Raw genomic sequence first — 16,768 nt, forward strand, 5'->3', positions numbered from 1 at the left:
AAACTATGGGTAATGATGCAACAGAATTTCCTGGGCAGTCTATGTACTGCATTTCTTGAGTTTTAATACCTTACAATAAACTAAACTTGTTCTAAATCTTTTGAAGTTCATCAAAACATCCTCAATGTTTAAACATCTTATGAAGGCAGGAATTTATCATTATATCTTTTTCACTATACAATGTGGTTAACTTTTGTTTCAATACAGAATACTTTTGCCATCACTTATGCTAAATGTTCACATTTTCTAATTTAATTCAATGTTTTAAAATTACTTCTTTTAGTCTATTTTAGATTATAAGGCTGTTTTTTTTTCCATTGTGTTGTGATTTATGGATCATTAAAGATTACACTATGCTGAAGGTCAAGAGTAACTTACCTAAGCAAACAAAACTTTCCATGGTCAGCTTAATAAATCAATAAATTAATTGGTGGGATTTTCCTGTCTTCTAGACCTAATTACTATTGTCATTATTTCTGTTAACTGAAACCTCAAGTAGGGATTCTCCTGGGATTAGAGTTACACTTAATAAACTTGGCCTAAACAGGATTGAGTTTATAGAAAAATGTGTTCCCAGTGTGGTTGGTTGGTGTCTTAGTTACTAATAAATGCATGAAGTGAATTTGTCAAGGTCTGTGTAAATGTGTCATGCTAGTGGAGAAGGAGGGGGAAGGAAGCCAAAATGAGGCCCTCAAAATTTACTCCTCTGAAATGGGGTGTGGTTACACTTTGTGGAAAATCCATATACTAAGAGATGAGCCAGTGAGGGAACTTCAGATAATACTGATGTACAATATGATGGTCAGAGGACCAGGAGAAGACTTCCAGGCTGAAGTTTAAAATAATCAACAAATTACAGTTTGAAGAGAAATCGGAAGGGCTTCCCTGGTGGCTCAGAAGGTAAATAATCTGGCTGCCATGCAGACCTGGGTTCAATCCCTGGATCAGGAAGATCCCTTGGAGAATGGCAACCCACTCTAGTATTCTTGCCTGGAGACTTCCATGGACAGAGGAGCCTGGTGAGCTGCTATACCAAATGGGGTCACAACGAGTCAGACACGACTGAACAGCTATTTATATATACATATATTATTATATATGTTAATACATATATTATTATGTATACATATGTGTGTATACATATATTATATAATAATACATATAATATTATATATAATAGTAATATAGGCCGTCCCAATGCCACTTAGTCAGCCTAATGATGTGATCTTGCCTATGAATATTTAATTAACAAAAGTATGTTTCATTAGAGTCTTCTTAAAGTGGTATTATCATATGTCTAAAGAGCAAATAATTCAAAATTAGCTTGAAGAATTCAGATTAATGTCAACTCACAGAACAATTTCAATCATTACATGAGATTATTATTTCTTCATATGTCTTGAAACTTTAGTTCGTAAAGAGCAATTTAAGTCCCATTTTCTTCTAGGAGGTGAATTGAATTTTTTTCTTCCTGCAAAACAGAAAATATATTTTAGTTTCTTCCAAGAAAATATTTAAAACCCACGTTTTTCTCTTTCTCAGTCTCTATTTTAAGGTATATTTGCTTATAGATGAAATATTTGGTTGCATGGATTTTTCTTTTTTTAAAACTTAAGAGAAAAGAGTTTACACTGAAATGGGTGAGATATAAAATTGTTTATTTTGTAGACTAAGAGAAAACTTACCAAATATAGTTTTTATCATGGAAAAACCCAAACTTGATAACGTTGTGAGTGTTCCCCCATAACCTAATTTTAATAATTTTTAATTTGGTTGACTCTAGTTTAGATACTTGCCTTTTACTTTTAAATATAAGCAGTTTGGTCAAATATACATAGAAGTATGACAACAAAAAATAAGAGAAATCAAGTCTAAAAGAAATTGCACAGTGTCAGGAGAAAGTATAACTAAGTTTTTTTTTTTTTTAATATATCTGATTTTCATGCTTGTCTTATTAACTTTGAAACTTCTCAGGGTTGCATTCAGCAATCAAAAATTTCTATTTACAATCCCTATATTAAAGGAAAAAGTGATACCCTGGGAATTTGAGTCCTTTATTTTCAAAGTGTACCTTATTGATTTGCCTTACTGCCTGCTTTCCCCACTTAAAGTTGCCATCCTGATACTGTAATTGAGATGTGGGTCCTGTATGTGTTCCAGCAGTCAGTCAGAATTTAAACTAGAAGCCTTCTGGACAGCCAATTAGTAGTCAGTCTACAAGTGCTTATGGGCTTGAGATATGTGAAAGGAGACTGCATGCTGTCAAACAGATTCACTTAAAAATGCTACATCTCTTTCTACATCTTTTCAGAGAGGCAGGCGTATCCCTAGATACATTTGAAGTATGCGGGAATTTTATTTATTCTTTTTCAATTTTAGGGAGGCAAAATTCCAATCAGATGGACTGCCCCAGAAGCTATAGCTTTCCGAAAGTTTACCTCTGCGAGTGATGTCTGGAGCTATGGAATCGTGATGTGGGAGGTTGTGTCTTATGGAGAAAGACCCTACTGGGAAATGACCAACCAAGATGTAAGTACAGAACTAGTCCCCTTAAAATTTGAAATGAGATATAGTTCTCTGAGTCACGAGATTTTTATACACACACACATACAAGTAAATGTGTGTATATGTGTATTTCTGAAAATGACAGATACTTAAAAAAGTGAAATGCTCTTTGCTTAACCTCTGGTCTGTTTTGTTGTTATTAAAATCCTTTATATAAAACCTCAAAATAAGTTAGCAAAAGGAAAGCAAGTTATTGTTATGTAAAAGCTTAGTCCCTTGCCAGGACAGTTCTAGCTACACTATCGTCATGTTTCACTCATTTCATGTCAGTATCATTTTCAAAAATGAAAAAAGAGCCATCAAAGAATGAATACTGACAGGCAAGTTTTTATGACATGCACTTGATAAAAGGAGCTAGTACTCCATATGAAAAGGATGAATGATATTGATTTAACAGTGGATGCTCTTAGAGAATAAAAAGAAATAATCTATGTTTCTTTACATTTAAAAGTATAGGAAGAGTTATATTGTCTGTTTAATTTTGTAAAAAGAAAAAAAAAGCTGGTTTTTTTCCCATATGGAGAAATAATTCAAGCTTAAAATAATAGAATCCTGGAATTAAAGACCCCAGAAAAGAATCTTCTATTCATCTTCAGAATGATGCTTGACCCATGACTCTCTGGTTTTTGCCTTTGTAATTTTCCATTGTTACTATTCAATACAGCCCTTTCTATTTTGAATCACATTGAAATTTGATATTTTTCTTCAAATAAATAATTATAAAAGCTAACATTTATTAAGTCCTTACTGTATCAAAAACAAAAATATACTTTATGCCATATACTGTTTTAAATGATTTAACAACTAATAGCTCATTACTTCTTTGTAGAAAAAAACAGCATAATGAACAAGCTTAGCTCAATAAATCACCATGATGATTTAAAACATTTCTTGTTTTCCCCAATTGCTCCTTTCGCCCATGCTCTCTAAAGTCTCCCTCTCCTACGCCTTTAGGGATTATTACACAGGTACTGTAGCTCTCAGCTGCATTTTGGTGAATCAGCAGTACCATGCTAGTAATTAAGATTCACTTTCAGATAAAAAAATCCAAGTCCAGTCTAAATCAGAGGCAATCCTACATCCATTTCAAAGTGTATTCTGTAACGGCAGGGTCAGCCTGACACCAGGTAGAAAGATTGGGAAGGAAGAATTGTCAGATTTTTGCCTTCCTCTCTGAGAGATCCTTGTATTCCAGCTGATGTCCGAGAATTCCCACACTGCCTGCCTGCTCCCCACCTCATCGCCTCTTATGATGCCTCATACATGTCTGCTTCACCAGAGGACAGCACATTCTTCTTGGTTGTTCTACCAGTGTCCCCTCTTAATTAGATACTATTTCAGGGTGTCCTGGGCTTCTGTGGTAGCTCAGCTGGTAAAGAATCCACCTGCAGTGCAGGAGAACCCAGTTCAATTCCTGGGTCAGGAAGATCTGCTGGAGAAGGGATAGACTACCCTTTCCAGTATTCTTGGGCTTCCCTATTGGCTCAGCTGGGAAAGAATCCGTCTTCTATGCTGCCCTAGCCAGCCTGCCTCCTTCAGATTCCCTAGATGAGAAGCCAGGGTCGCCCTCTGGCTTTCCCAAGAAATACTTAACAGCATTCTTCTTGGATAGCAATAGGAAATTAGGCTGATTGAGTCCTGCCTCTCAGCGAGCATACTGCAAGGCAGTGATTCTCCCTTTCTTTTTTTCATCTACAACTGCTACAACTAGTTTTCTTTGTGCCCTGTTTGCTTGACTTAGTGAAGGGATGCTGACTTTTATGTTTCTCTAAATTTGAGAGAAAATATCATCTACTGTCATCAACTTTATGATTTTAGGGCCAGGACTGTGGCCAAAGTGATGAACTCACTGCACGTTTAGCAATTCATCGGAGGGATATTATCCGTGTCCCAGTTAATACACTGGAGAGATTAAATGACTTTCTTTAGGCCACAAAAATATGACAAGTTATGCCAGAAATTTCAGCTTGGCGCTTCAAAATTTTATACCTAACCTCCACACTGTTTCCAATTGAATCAGTCTTCTAATTGAATATAAAATATTCAATTCACTATGTAATAATTACTATGGATTAATCTAGTCTAGACAGAGACCAGACCTATTTTACTATTTGCTACACTCTCCAGATAAATGCCTAATGCTAACTTGAAACATATGGTTTGGCTTCTGACTTCTCTCAAGGCTCATGTCAATGCCACTGTTTCCTTTAGTCTTTATGAAAGTATTTCATTCTGTCATGCCAGTAAGGCTGCTCCTTTCTCTCCAGGAAAACATTTATCCTTTATTTGGTGTTGTAACTCCTTCTCACTCTTGAGATATATTTAATTCTGATTTTGTCACTCAAAATTATTTTTAGTCCTTCCCAAATATGTGTATAATATATGTAGCATTATTACTCACATTATTGACCATTATGCCTGACATAGCTTTATCTATCACAAATATGATAGATCAAAGTAGAATATAATGTTAGGTGAAAGCTCATATGCGTTTCTGCTGATCTGGACTGTGCTTGCTCATGCTCCTGTGGACTGGTTGATATATGCTGGTACACCTTGGCTGTGTTCCACATGGCCCTCCTCTTCTGTCAGCGACCAGCAGGCTAGCCTAGATATGAGCTCATTTGCCCTGTGACTGAAGGGTGAGAATAAGCCCAACTGCACTTCAGCCCGCACATTCCATTGTCCAATCCCATAATCAGAGGATCAGTCCAGTTCCCATAGTCAGCTCGTTGTGAATGGACAATCTAAATTTACATGGAAAAGGATGTAGAAACAGGTGTGAAGGATTGGGAACGAATATTTTTCCTGTTTTCAGCCATTAGAGCGTCATGATACTTTTTCAGATAACTTTATTTAAAACTATTTAGAAGATACGAGGAAGTGCTAATGTAATATTTTCAGAACACAATAAAAACAAAAGCTAATATTTTGGCTTTGGTTGGGTTTCCTAAGAACCTAAATGAGGTTTACAGAAAATCACTATACAATTAAAGATCTTTCTAAAATGTCTGCCTTTAATAGAATGTCCAACACATGCCTTGCATTTTCTCAGCAAGCTAAATATTAAGTTTGGTATGCCTCAATTTCTTATCAAAATTTGTGTCCAAGAAACATGGCAGATCTACTATATTTGAAAATCATGATCACTGAATATTTCTTTTGAAAAATGATTCTCAGAAAGCAAAATAGAAGTACTGATTTGGCAGTTTTAAATGATGTATTCTATCATCTCTGCATTCTAGATATTGTCTGATTTTAAAAGGGCTTTGGTACCATGAAAATGTTATGTTACCAAGACATGCAGAATAATCTAAATCTCTCAGAGGAGCCCTTCTGCTGTATCAGGGAGACAGAATGCTGCAGTAAATTTCTTTTAATTTAGGATTGCCTCCATCATCACAGAGAAAAGCCATGACAACATATAATAAAAATCAACTAAGATGACGAATATGATTTTACGTAAATATCAGGCCATGAACTCTGATTCAAGTTTGGGAAGCTAAGATTATATCCTGTAGTCAGTAGAAGCTTCCTTATGTACAACAAACATTTTAAATGTCAACATTTTTCAGAAATTAAAAAGAAACAAAATAAGAGGGCATGGGTTGCGTTTTTATATTTAGTGACAATCTCTTTTACTCATTGGGAAAGACCCTGATACTGGTAAAGATTGAAGGCAGGAGGAGAAGGGGTCAACAGAAGATGAGATGGTTAGATGGCCACATCAACTCAATGGACATGAGTTTGAGCAAACTCGGGGAGTTGGTGAAGGACAGGGAAGCCTGGAGTGCTGCAATCCGTGGGGCTGCAAAGAGTTGGACATGACTTAGGGACTGAAAAACAGCATGAATACATAGTTAAGCACATAAGTTACAAAGTGTTTTAAAAACTTTTTTAAGCAATACATTTAAAAAAAATTTAAGCGCTCAGGTTTCGCTTTTTTTCTCTCCTTTTATGTTTTATCTTTTTAATTTTTAATTAATTATTTTAATTGGAGGCTAATTGCCTTTAAATATTGTGGTGTTTTTTGCCATACATCAACATGAATCAGCCATGGGGCACATTTGTCCCACCATTCTGAACCCCCCTCCCACCTCCCTCGCCACCCCAAACTCTGGGTTGTCCCAGGGCACCAGCTTTGAGTGCCCTGCTTCATGCATCAAACTTGCATTGGTCATCTGTTTTACATATGGCAATATACATGTTCCAATGCTGTTTTCTCATTCAAATTTCTAACACCATCTCTGTTAGCCTAAATCTTACCAGGGAGGCCTGGCGTGCTGCAATTCATGGGGTCACAAAGAGTCGGACACGACTGAGCAACTGAACTGAACTGAACTGAAATCTTACCTTTAAGGTGGCAAATATCTTTGACTTCAAAAGGATGTGAACTCACCTTGTACTGGATGCGCCTCCCTTTCTCTGTCAATTTTTTGTTTGTTTATTTCAGTTTCTGATGGGATAGAATGATGTGTGTATATGTATATAGCATTGCTGAAGTTTTTAATGGCAAAACAAAAAAGAACAGTTTATGGTAACATGCAGCATACTATAATTAACTAAAGTATGAGGAGTTTAGTTCTCACCCAAATACTCCAAATTACCAATATTTGACAGCAAATTATTCTTGGTCTCAATGAGTCTACTGGACAAATGATTATTGGTCTTCTAAGGATAATGCTGCCTTTGGATGTAAGTAAGTAGTTTAGGGACTGGTAGGTAACTTCATGGAAATTCTTACCCTTTGGGAAAAAGTGAAACATAAACAAATATCAGTCTAAAATTTCCATACCTTGCTATTTAAAAACAACTAAAACAAAAATCTTAAATTAAAAGAATAGAATAATCTTTGATTCTATAACTGTTGGTCAGCTTCAGTTATTATAAAGGAAATGGATTTGAACAGAAGATTTCTAAGATCTTTCTAATCTCTGGAATTCTCTAAGATTGCTGTATGAAGAAAAATACATACTTGATACATTTTTAATAGCTATTGGAAACAGGGAAGAAATACTAGGGAAAAAAATCAGTCTATATGAAACTATTTCTATGGCATTTGAGATAATTTCCAGAAATTATTAAACTCCAGTCACTTTGGAGGAGCTTCGTATCTATGAAGTAACTGAAGGATTCATCTGTGAAGGTTCGAGTAAATACCAAGCAACATAAGCATTGACAGTCAATGTAGAACCTAATTCTTCAGAGCTCATTCTGATGCTTGAAGTTTCCCTACCAATTTCCTGCCACTCACTTATCCAGCCTACACTTTCACATCTCCTGTGATGAAGAATGCACTATCTTTCAAAATAGCTCATTTTAATTCTGGATATTAATTTTTTTTCTTATGGTGGAAGAAGTCTGACTCCATGGAGTAGTAGCCATACCTGTCCCAAATTATTTTCTGGGGAGGTAATAATTTCTCATTTCAGTAGAGTGACTCAGCGCTTAGATAGAAAGATCTACATAATTGCATGCCAGAGAGACTTAGATGTGAATCTTCCCACAGCCACTTGTTACTTGGGTGAATGTGTGCAGTGGTTAACCTTCTGGAATGTCACATGTTTCACTTGTAAAATGTGTATTAATTCTTATTTTGCAGATATGTGTTAAAAATGAGTGCAGATAGTGCTCGCTTCGGCAGCACATATACTAAAATTGGAATGATACAGAGAAGATTAGCATGGCCCCTGCGCAAGGATGACACGCAAATTCGTGAAGCGTTCCATATTTTTGAAAAAAAAAAAAAATGAGTGCAGATAATATACATATATTTTGCATCTTAGTACCTATGATATCCCCAAGTCAATGGACATAAACTTGGGCAAACTCCAGGAGTTGGTAAGGGACAGGGAAGCCTGGTGTACTGCAGTCCATGGGGTTGCAAAGAGTCAGAGATGACTTGGCGACTGAACAACAATCTATGATATAATGCCTGGACTAGTTTAGATCTCCAAGAAGCCTATGTCAAGAGGAAATTCCATATACATGGTATTATTAAAGGGAATGCTTGTGAGGAAAAAGAAGAAGGGATGAGAGGAAGCTGGGAGAGATGTCAGACTGCGATGCAAATCTGGTCCCAGATAGAGATCAGAGGAAGGATGGTGGAGGCCAGCATCTGAGACCAAAGTGTACTTCTAAGAGAGGTTGCCAAGGCTGCCAAGGAGTCCCCAAGCCAACACTGGCTGTTGTAGGAGTCTCATAGGAATGCGTCTATCTTATCAGTACCATATTCAGTAATTGACTGGGAGTAATCTATCCAAGGGCTTTCCTGATAGCTCAGTTGGTAAAAAAATCTGCCTGCAGTGCAGGAGACCACAGTTTGATTCCTGGGTTGGGAAGATCCATTGGAGAAGGGATAGGCTCCCTACTCCTGTATTCCTGGGCTTCCCTTGTGGCTCATCTGGTAAAAAATCTGCCTGCAATGCGGGAGACCTGGGTTCAATTCCTGGGTTAGGAAGAGCCCCTGGAGAAGGGAAAGGCTACCCACTCCAGTATTCTGGCCTAGAGAATTCCGTGGACTATCTAATCCATGGGATCACAAAGAGTCAGACATGACTGAGCAACTTTCCGTTTCAATCTATATAGACCATGGGCTTGGTGTAAACATGATGATGGATTTTAGAGGTGTTAGGGTTAAAGTCTGTAGGTCAGTTACCATGCCTGCAAGTGAAGATATGTGAGACAAATTTTTGTGGTTGCGATGCTCCACCTTTTTTGCAACACACAGCAACTTTTCCACACAAGTTCCAGAAGCATCTGTTCCATGGTTCTGTAGGCTTTTCTTTCTTAAGGAAAATTCAGAAGAGGCCAATTACAGACCAAACTGTAGCCCCTCAGCTGATCTCAGGACCTCATATAGTTCTTAACCTCTCCCTCCTCCAGCATCCATTCTGACTTCCCATCACCAACAACCTGGCAAATCATGGTGGCTTAACTGGTAGGCTGAATCAATCTTTCATTCTTGGAGGTAAGCATTTTCTGTTCACAGTTGTTATAAAGAAGTAACAAGAGAGCCCCTTCGAGTTTTACCTGGGGTCCACACAAATTTCTCCTTGCCCCAACTGTGTGAAAGCAGTTCAAATGCTTCCTGCTCTTCAGTTTCAATAACCTTGGTCATCATGGTGAAAGACACCTCTTCTCTTGTGCTTGTAGCTGGGCACAGGTAGTCCAGAGTGCCCTGGGTCACATCTATAACCTATTGTCACCTGGCAAGAGTCACTGGGAATAAAGAACAATGTAGAAATTTCTGATTTAATACATAAACTGCATCGCGAATAATGACACCTAATCCTATCAAACGTTGCCCCCATGTTTGTGCTTCATTGGTGCCTTTCAAAGCCTTTCAGCATTCTGTGAGGTTTGTAGCTTCTGGATAATGAACTGGGTATAGTGGTTGCTGGAACCAGCACATAATAGAGAATTTTCAGAACATTTTCACCTGAATGAGATTGTGTCGGTAGCTTGCAGCTGGAATAAAGGGAGTGTTTATATCAGATAAATATTTGATTCATTATATTCTTTGCAGCAAAGATGGAGAAGCTCTATACAGTCAGTACAAACAAGACCTGCAGCTTCTTGTGGCTCAGATCGTGAGCTCCTTATTGCAAAATTTAGACTTAAATTTAAAAAAGTAGGGAAAACCACTAGGTCATTCAGGAGTTTGGAGTGTTAGTCACTCAATCATGTCTGACTCTTTGCAAACCCACAGACTGTAGCTGCTAGGCTCGTCTGTCCATGGGAATCCCCAGGCAAGAATACTGGAGTGGGTTGCCATTCCCTTCTCCAGATGATCTTCCTGACCCAGGTATGGAACCTGAGCTCCCGCATTGCAGGCAGATTCTTTACTGTCTCAGCAACAGTGAAGTTCCCGTCCCAGGTATGACCTAAATCAAATCCCTTACAATTATACAGTGGAAGTGACAAGTAGATTCAAGGGATTAGATCTGATAGACAGAGTGCCTGAAGAACTATGGTTGGAAGTTCATAACATTGTACAGAAGGTGGTGATCAAAACCATCCCCAAGAAAAAGAAATACAAAAAGGCAAAGTGGTTGTCTGAGGAGGCTTAAATATAGCTGAGAAAAGAAGAGAAGTGAAAGGCAAAGGAGAAGGGGAAAGATATAACCAACTGAATGCAAAGTTCCAGAGAATAGCAGAGAGATAAGAAAGCCTTCTTAAATGAACAATGCAAAGAAACAGGAAAACAATAGAACAAAAAAGACTAGAGATCTCTTCAAGAAAATGGGAGATACCAAGGGAACATTTCATGGAAAGATGGGCACAATAAAGGACAGAAATGGTATGGACCTAACAGAAGCAGAAGAGATTAAGAAAAGGTGAGAAGAATACATAGAAGAACTATACAAAAATAGTCCTAATGACCCAGTTAACCACAATTGTGTGGTCACTCACCTAGAGCCACACTTCCTGGAGCGTGAAGTCAAGTGGACCTTAGGAAGCATTACTATGAACAAAGCTGGTGGAGGTAATGGAATTCCAGATGAGCTATTTCAAATCCTAAAAGATGATGCTGTTAAATTGCTGCACTCAATATGCTGGAAAATTTGGAAATTTTGTAACAGTGGTTACAGGACTGGAAAATATCTACAATCTCAGATATGTAGATGATACCACTCTAATGGCTAAAGTGAAGAGGAACTAAAGGACTGGAAAAGGTCAGTTTTCATTCCAATATAAAAGAAGGGCACTGCCAAAGAATGTTCAAACTACCGGACAATTGCACTCATTTTGCATGCTAGTAAGGTTAGGCTCAAAATTCTTCAATCCAGACTTCAACAGTACATGAACCAAGAACTACCAGATGTTCAAACTGGATTTAGAAAGAGCAGAAGAACCAGAGATCAAATTGCCAACATCCATTTATCATAGAAAAAGCAAGGACTTAAAAAAAAAAAAAAAAAACCTTTTGCTTCATTGACTATGTGAAAGCCTTTGTTGTGAATCACAACAAACTGAGGAAAATTCTTAAAGAATTGGAGTACCAGACCACCTTACCTGTCTCCTGAGAAACCTGCATTCAGGACAAGAAATGACAATTAGAGCCAGACTTGGAACAACTGACTGGTTCAAAATTGGGAAAGAGTATTTCAAGGTTGTATATTGTCACCCTGCTTATTTAACTTCTATGCAGCGATATCATGTGAAATGCCAGGCTGAATGAATCACAAGCTGGAGTGAAGATTACCTGGAGAAATACCAACAATCTCAAGATATGTAGATGATACCACTCTAATGGCTAAAGTGAAGAGGAACTAAAGAGCCTCTTGATGAAGGTGAAAGGAGAGTGAAAAAGCTGGCTTAAAACTCAACATTCAGAAATCTAAGATCATGTCATCTGGTACCATCACTTCATTGCAAACAGAAGGGGAAAAAGTGGAACGAGTGGCAGATTTTATTTTCTTAGGCTTCAAAATCATTGCATAGAGTGACTGCAGCCATGAAATTTTTTAAAAAGGCTTGCTCCTTGCAAGAAAAGCAATGACAAACTTAGACAGTGTATTACAAAGCAGAGACATTATTTTGCCAACAAAGGTCCTTATTGTCAAGCATCTGGTTTTTCCAGTAGTCATGTATGGATGTGAGAGTTGGGCCATGAAGAAGGCTGAATGCTGAAGAGTTGATGCTTTTGAATTGTGGTACTAGTGAAGAGTCCCTTGGACACAAGAAAATCAAACCAGTCGCTGCTGCTGAAGGTAATCAACCGTGAATATTCATTGGAAGGACTGATGCTGAACCTGAAGCTCCAGTACTTTGGCCATCTGATGTGAAGAGCCGACTCATTGGAAAGGACCAGATGCTGGGAAAGGTTGAAGGCAGAAAGAGAAGGTGACAGAGGATGAGATGGTTAGATAGCGCTACTGACTCAATGGACATGAATTTGAGATAATGAAGGACAGTGAAGCCTGGCATGCTGCAGTTCTTGGGATTGCAGAGTCAGATACGACTTAGCAATTGAACAACAACAACAAAGCAATGTTATAAATTTTCCCCTCAAGAAGAGAAAGTTGTTAAATATTTACCAGCATATCCTTATGTATGTGATAAGCTCACAGACCCTTCACTATGATGTGGATAATTCTAGTTACATGATATGCTAGGTGTGAGTTCACGTTTGTGGATCAGGCATTCCAACCTATAAATACTAACTTAGAGCTCTGTGGGTAGCAAAAGCAAACCATACCCAAAAAGTATGTACCTGAAAGATGAACCCACTGATACTTGCATGATGGAAAGGGCCCATAAGAGTCACCACCAGGTAATTACTGCCTTATCATAATAGTGCTCAGTGTTGGGATTTATATATTGGAAGGAGAGGCAGCATTCTTTAAATTGTGTTCAGACTATTGATTTACATGTCAGTGCCAAGAAAATGCATAGCGTATGACAATATTTCAGATATAGAAGTCTGAAATGGTACCAGGTTGTCTGTAAAAATTCTGGCTTTTTATTTATTTTTTATCTTTTCATTTGTTCATCTCAACCATGTACATTAAGAAATATAATCATAATAACAAAGTCAGTTAATTAGATTATGATTCATTGGCCATACATTGTAAATTTTATGGTAAAATGAACAGCCTACATAGAACTTTGGTAGATTTCTATCTTTTCACAAACCACCAGAGTAGTAACGCCATTCATTTCTCCCTCAAGCTATGAAAGGAACAATAGGTAAAAATGAAAAAAAAAAAAAAAAAAACTGCACAATGTCTAAATATAAAATGTAAAATTATAGCACTAAATCTATTTTAAATATAAATTCTAAAGATGAATTTAGAATTAAATTCAATGACCTAATTACTGGGCCAAGTTCTAAGTTAACTTAGAGTATTATATCTATATATAAAATTATAGCTGAAAATAAAATTAAGTAATATATTCTGGAAATAATTTCTCAGATCAAATAACTTACAAATTCTTTTAAAACTAAGGAATTGGTTTAATTTATTCATTTCATGATCACATATAACAGCAGTCCCCAAGCTTTTTGGCAGCAGGGACAGGTTTCATGGAAGATAATTTTTCCATGAACTAGGGTATGGGGTGTTGGGGGAGGAGAAAAGAGGGCACATGATTCAAAGACATTACATTTATTGTGCACTTTATTTCTGTTATTATTAAATTAGCTCCACCTCAGGTCATCAGGTTTTAGATCCTGGAGTTTGGGGACCCCTGACTTGTAAGACTGACTGATCAGAGAAGGAAAGAAAATAATTTTTAAAAATAGATGTCAAAGGAAAAAAATAGGCATAATTAGTATCAAGTTTTGAGGACAAGCACATTATAAGATATATCAGGTTTTATGTAAATAAGAATGACTATTTTCACTGCATAGTGAAATATTTCATGATATAAACTCTATTAAGGCATTTAATTCTGCTACATAGACATTATTATAGAATAACCATTGTCTTTATAAACAATGTGGAGTCTTATAATAAGCAAATTAATAAATGAACTTTCATTAATATAGGAGTGCAAAATTTTTACTATTCATTTATTTGATCACTAGTGATAACAATTTCTCAGAATTGATTTAGCACTTTTTTCTTTTGTAAATTTTTGATTAGTACCTATTTCTTATTTGTTGTTTTATTATTTTACTTCTCAATACTGTGTGAGATTTTAATACACTAGATATGTTAACTGTATGTTATAATTTTTAAAATATTTCCTACTATGATTTGCCTTTTAACTTTTTGTTTTGAGTCAACTAAAGCAGTAGATGACTCTCAGAGTCCTTGAGTTCTTTTTATTTCTTTGCCTGAACTTAACTATTGGTGCTTCTCAGGAACCTTTATTTTGTGTCCTTCCCAGGGAGCTATAAACTACACCCGCCTTCAAGCTGTGACCGAGTGCTGATGACCCTCACATTCGTATTATCAGCCCAAATATCTCCTGTACTCCAGCCAGATCCCTGCTAATTGCCATCTGCAGTTGCCTAAACTTACTTCAAATAAAACAAGCTCCAAATTATACCTGTCAACATTTCCCACCCCCATAAATGTTCTTACCTAAAATTAACAGCAAAAATCAACCAGCACGAAAGGCTTGAACTTCTTTTCTCTCAAAATTTTCTCTACTATCCCCTCTACCCGTGTGTGATAAATGTCCCTGAAATCTGCCATTTTGTCTTCCTCCATCTGCCCCTGCTTTTGTTCAGATGTTGTTTCCTTTATCATTAGAAGACTGATTTCTCTCCAACCTTTCAAAATTGTCTTTATGAACTCTCTATTCTAATCCTATTTTTTCTAATTGTCAGGTCATATCTTAACAGTCGTTAAGAAAATATTCAAATAGGATTTGAGAAATATGCTCATCATTATTGGGTTTTGGTATCATTTAAATATTAGAATTTAAATAATTGAATAAAATATATATTATTGTTTGATAACATAAACAATTCTCTTCTGGAGTTAGATATTTTGATGGCAGCAGCAACATTAAGAATGTTTTTGATAAAAAAAAAAAATCTCACAATTAGATTGATGCTTATATGTGTGGTTGCATTTTAAATCAATGATGTTTGTAATGCTCACACTACTAAACAGTCGTTCCAAATTCCAGACTGAAAACAGTAGATGATAATAAACAGCCAGACCTTGATATTATTAAATGATACATGAGACAGTTATGCTAATTTAGCCTTTGACTTATCCATCATTTGCCATCCAAAAGTCTCTTTAGGAGTAAAATTGTGCTTCTATTATTTTAAAAAATGTGATTCTACACATAATTTTTCATTAAAAAGACATTACATTTTCAGAGAAATCACTAGAAAAGTTAATCTCTATTTGATTCCAGAATGTGAGGATAAATAAAGCATGAACTATTTGCTTTTATGTCAATTAATTTTACAAATCATTCTTTATCAAGATTTTAGGTAAAAATGATTACCATTTATTTTCTTTATCATAAGTGAGGAAAGCCTATCTTATATTGTATGATAGCCTATTATTTCTTTTCATCGTATTTGTCAGCAAAAGGAGTAATGGGGGGTGTTAGAGGCAGTGATGCTGGTTGTTATTGCAAGAGTAAGAGTAAGGATACAACTGAGCAGTGGGAAATTTCTCAAGCTATTCTGTATTTAATCTGTGGCATTGGGGGACCTGTTCTCTTTCACTTTCCACAGGTGATTAAAGCCGTAGAGGAAGGCTACCGTCTGCCAAGCCCCATGGACTGCCCTGCTGCTCTCTACCAATTAATGCTGGATTGCTGGCAGAAAGATCGAAATAGCAGGCCTAAGTTCGAAGAAATTGTCAACATGTTGGACAAGCTGATCCGTAACCCAAGTAGCTTGAAGACACTGGTTAATGCATCAAGCAGGTACCAGGCCAGACTGGGGAGATTTTTCTGAATATTGCAAACTCAGATTAATGCCACAGATATCAAGTTAATGCAATTATTTTTGTACACATACTAGCCTATGAACTTACATTACAATAATTTATTTGAATATGGTTTTTGCATAATGTTCTTTACATGAATGAAATATAAATGATTCAATTATACCTGAAAACACCTATACCTAATCTAATAGCATAACCTACAAGTTTCAGATAAATGTTAACTATAGTCAAATTCAGGTAATATTTTTTAAAAATCCCCAAATATATGTACTCTCCAGTGCTTTGAACCCCACATAGGTTTGGATGCGGAGACCTATAAGATTATAAGATCATGGGAAAAAGCCAGTTAAGCACTGATAAAATTTTAAACCAGAGATACATAATAATTACTCTTGATTTCCCTAGCTAGATTTCTCAACCTGTCATATTCTATAAATGTCAACAACTCCGTAAGGGACTCTTTCCTCTTATCCAGTTGAGTATAGATATTTGGATAATCATTTACTGTGTAGTTTGAACAGGACTTGAAATTAATAAATGAGTAATCTTGTGGAAAAAACTTGCGTGAGCAAACAAGCATTTTTTAAACTTTTCTGAATGCAAGTAAATGCATTTAAAAAATGTTACCTTATATAAAGAATTCTTAACTCTTTTACCTGAAAAATTACAAAGTTGTCCTCTCAAAAAGTATATCATTTTGATTATGTGCTAGGAAATATACCAGATTATTATTTTCATTATATATAAGGCAGTTATCGTTCTCTACAAGAAAAGGTATCCTGCTGGTAGCTGAATTGACTGCGCATAGTATGAACCAAATGAGAAACAAT

At 36.3% G+C, this 16,768-nt stretch overlaps 1 protein-coding gene and 1 non-coding gene across 5 annotated transcripts in view; both read left to right on the forward strand.

Moving 5' to 3' along the window:
• Positions 1-16,768, forward strand: part of EPHA5 (EPH receptor A5) — a 367,821-nt gene that overhangs the window by 339,335 nt on the left and 11,718 nt on the right. For all 4 annotated transcript variants that reach the window (XM_061145871.1, XM_061145872.1, XM_061145873.1 and 1 more), the window contains 2 exons: positions 2,380-2,529; positions 15,722-15,915. In XM_061145871.1, the coding sequence (XP_061001854.1) occupies positions 2,380-2,529; positions 15,722-15,915 (344 nt within the window). The remainder of the gene's footprint in view (positions 1-2,379; positions 2,530-15,721; positions 15,916-16,768) is intronic.
• On the forward strand, positions 8,194-8,300 carry LOC133058932 (U6 spliceosomal RNA). Its single transcript, XR_009693440.1, has one exon. It is a non-coding gene; the product is annotated as a U6 spliceosomal RNA (small nuclear RNA).

The sequence above is a fragment of the Dama dama genome, chromosome 6 (genome assembly GCF_033118175.1).
Source record: "Dama dama isolate Ldn47 chromosome 6, ASM3311817v1, whole genome shotgun sequence".
NCBI lineage: Eukaryota > Metazoa > Chordata > Mammalia > Artiodactyla > Cervidae > Dama > Dama dama.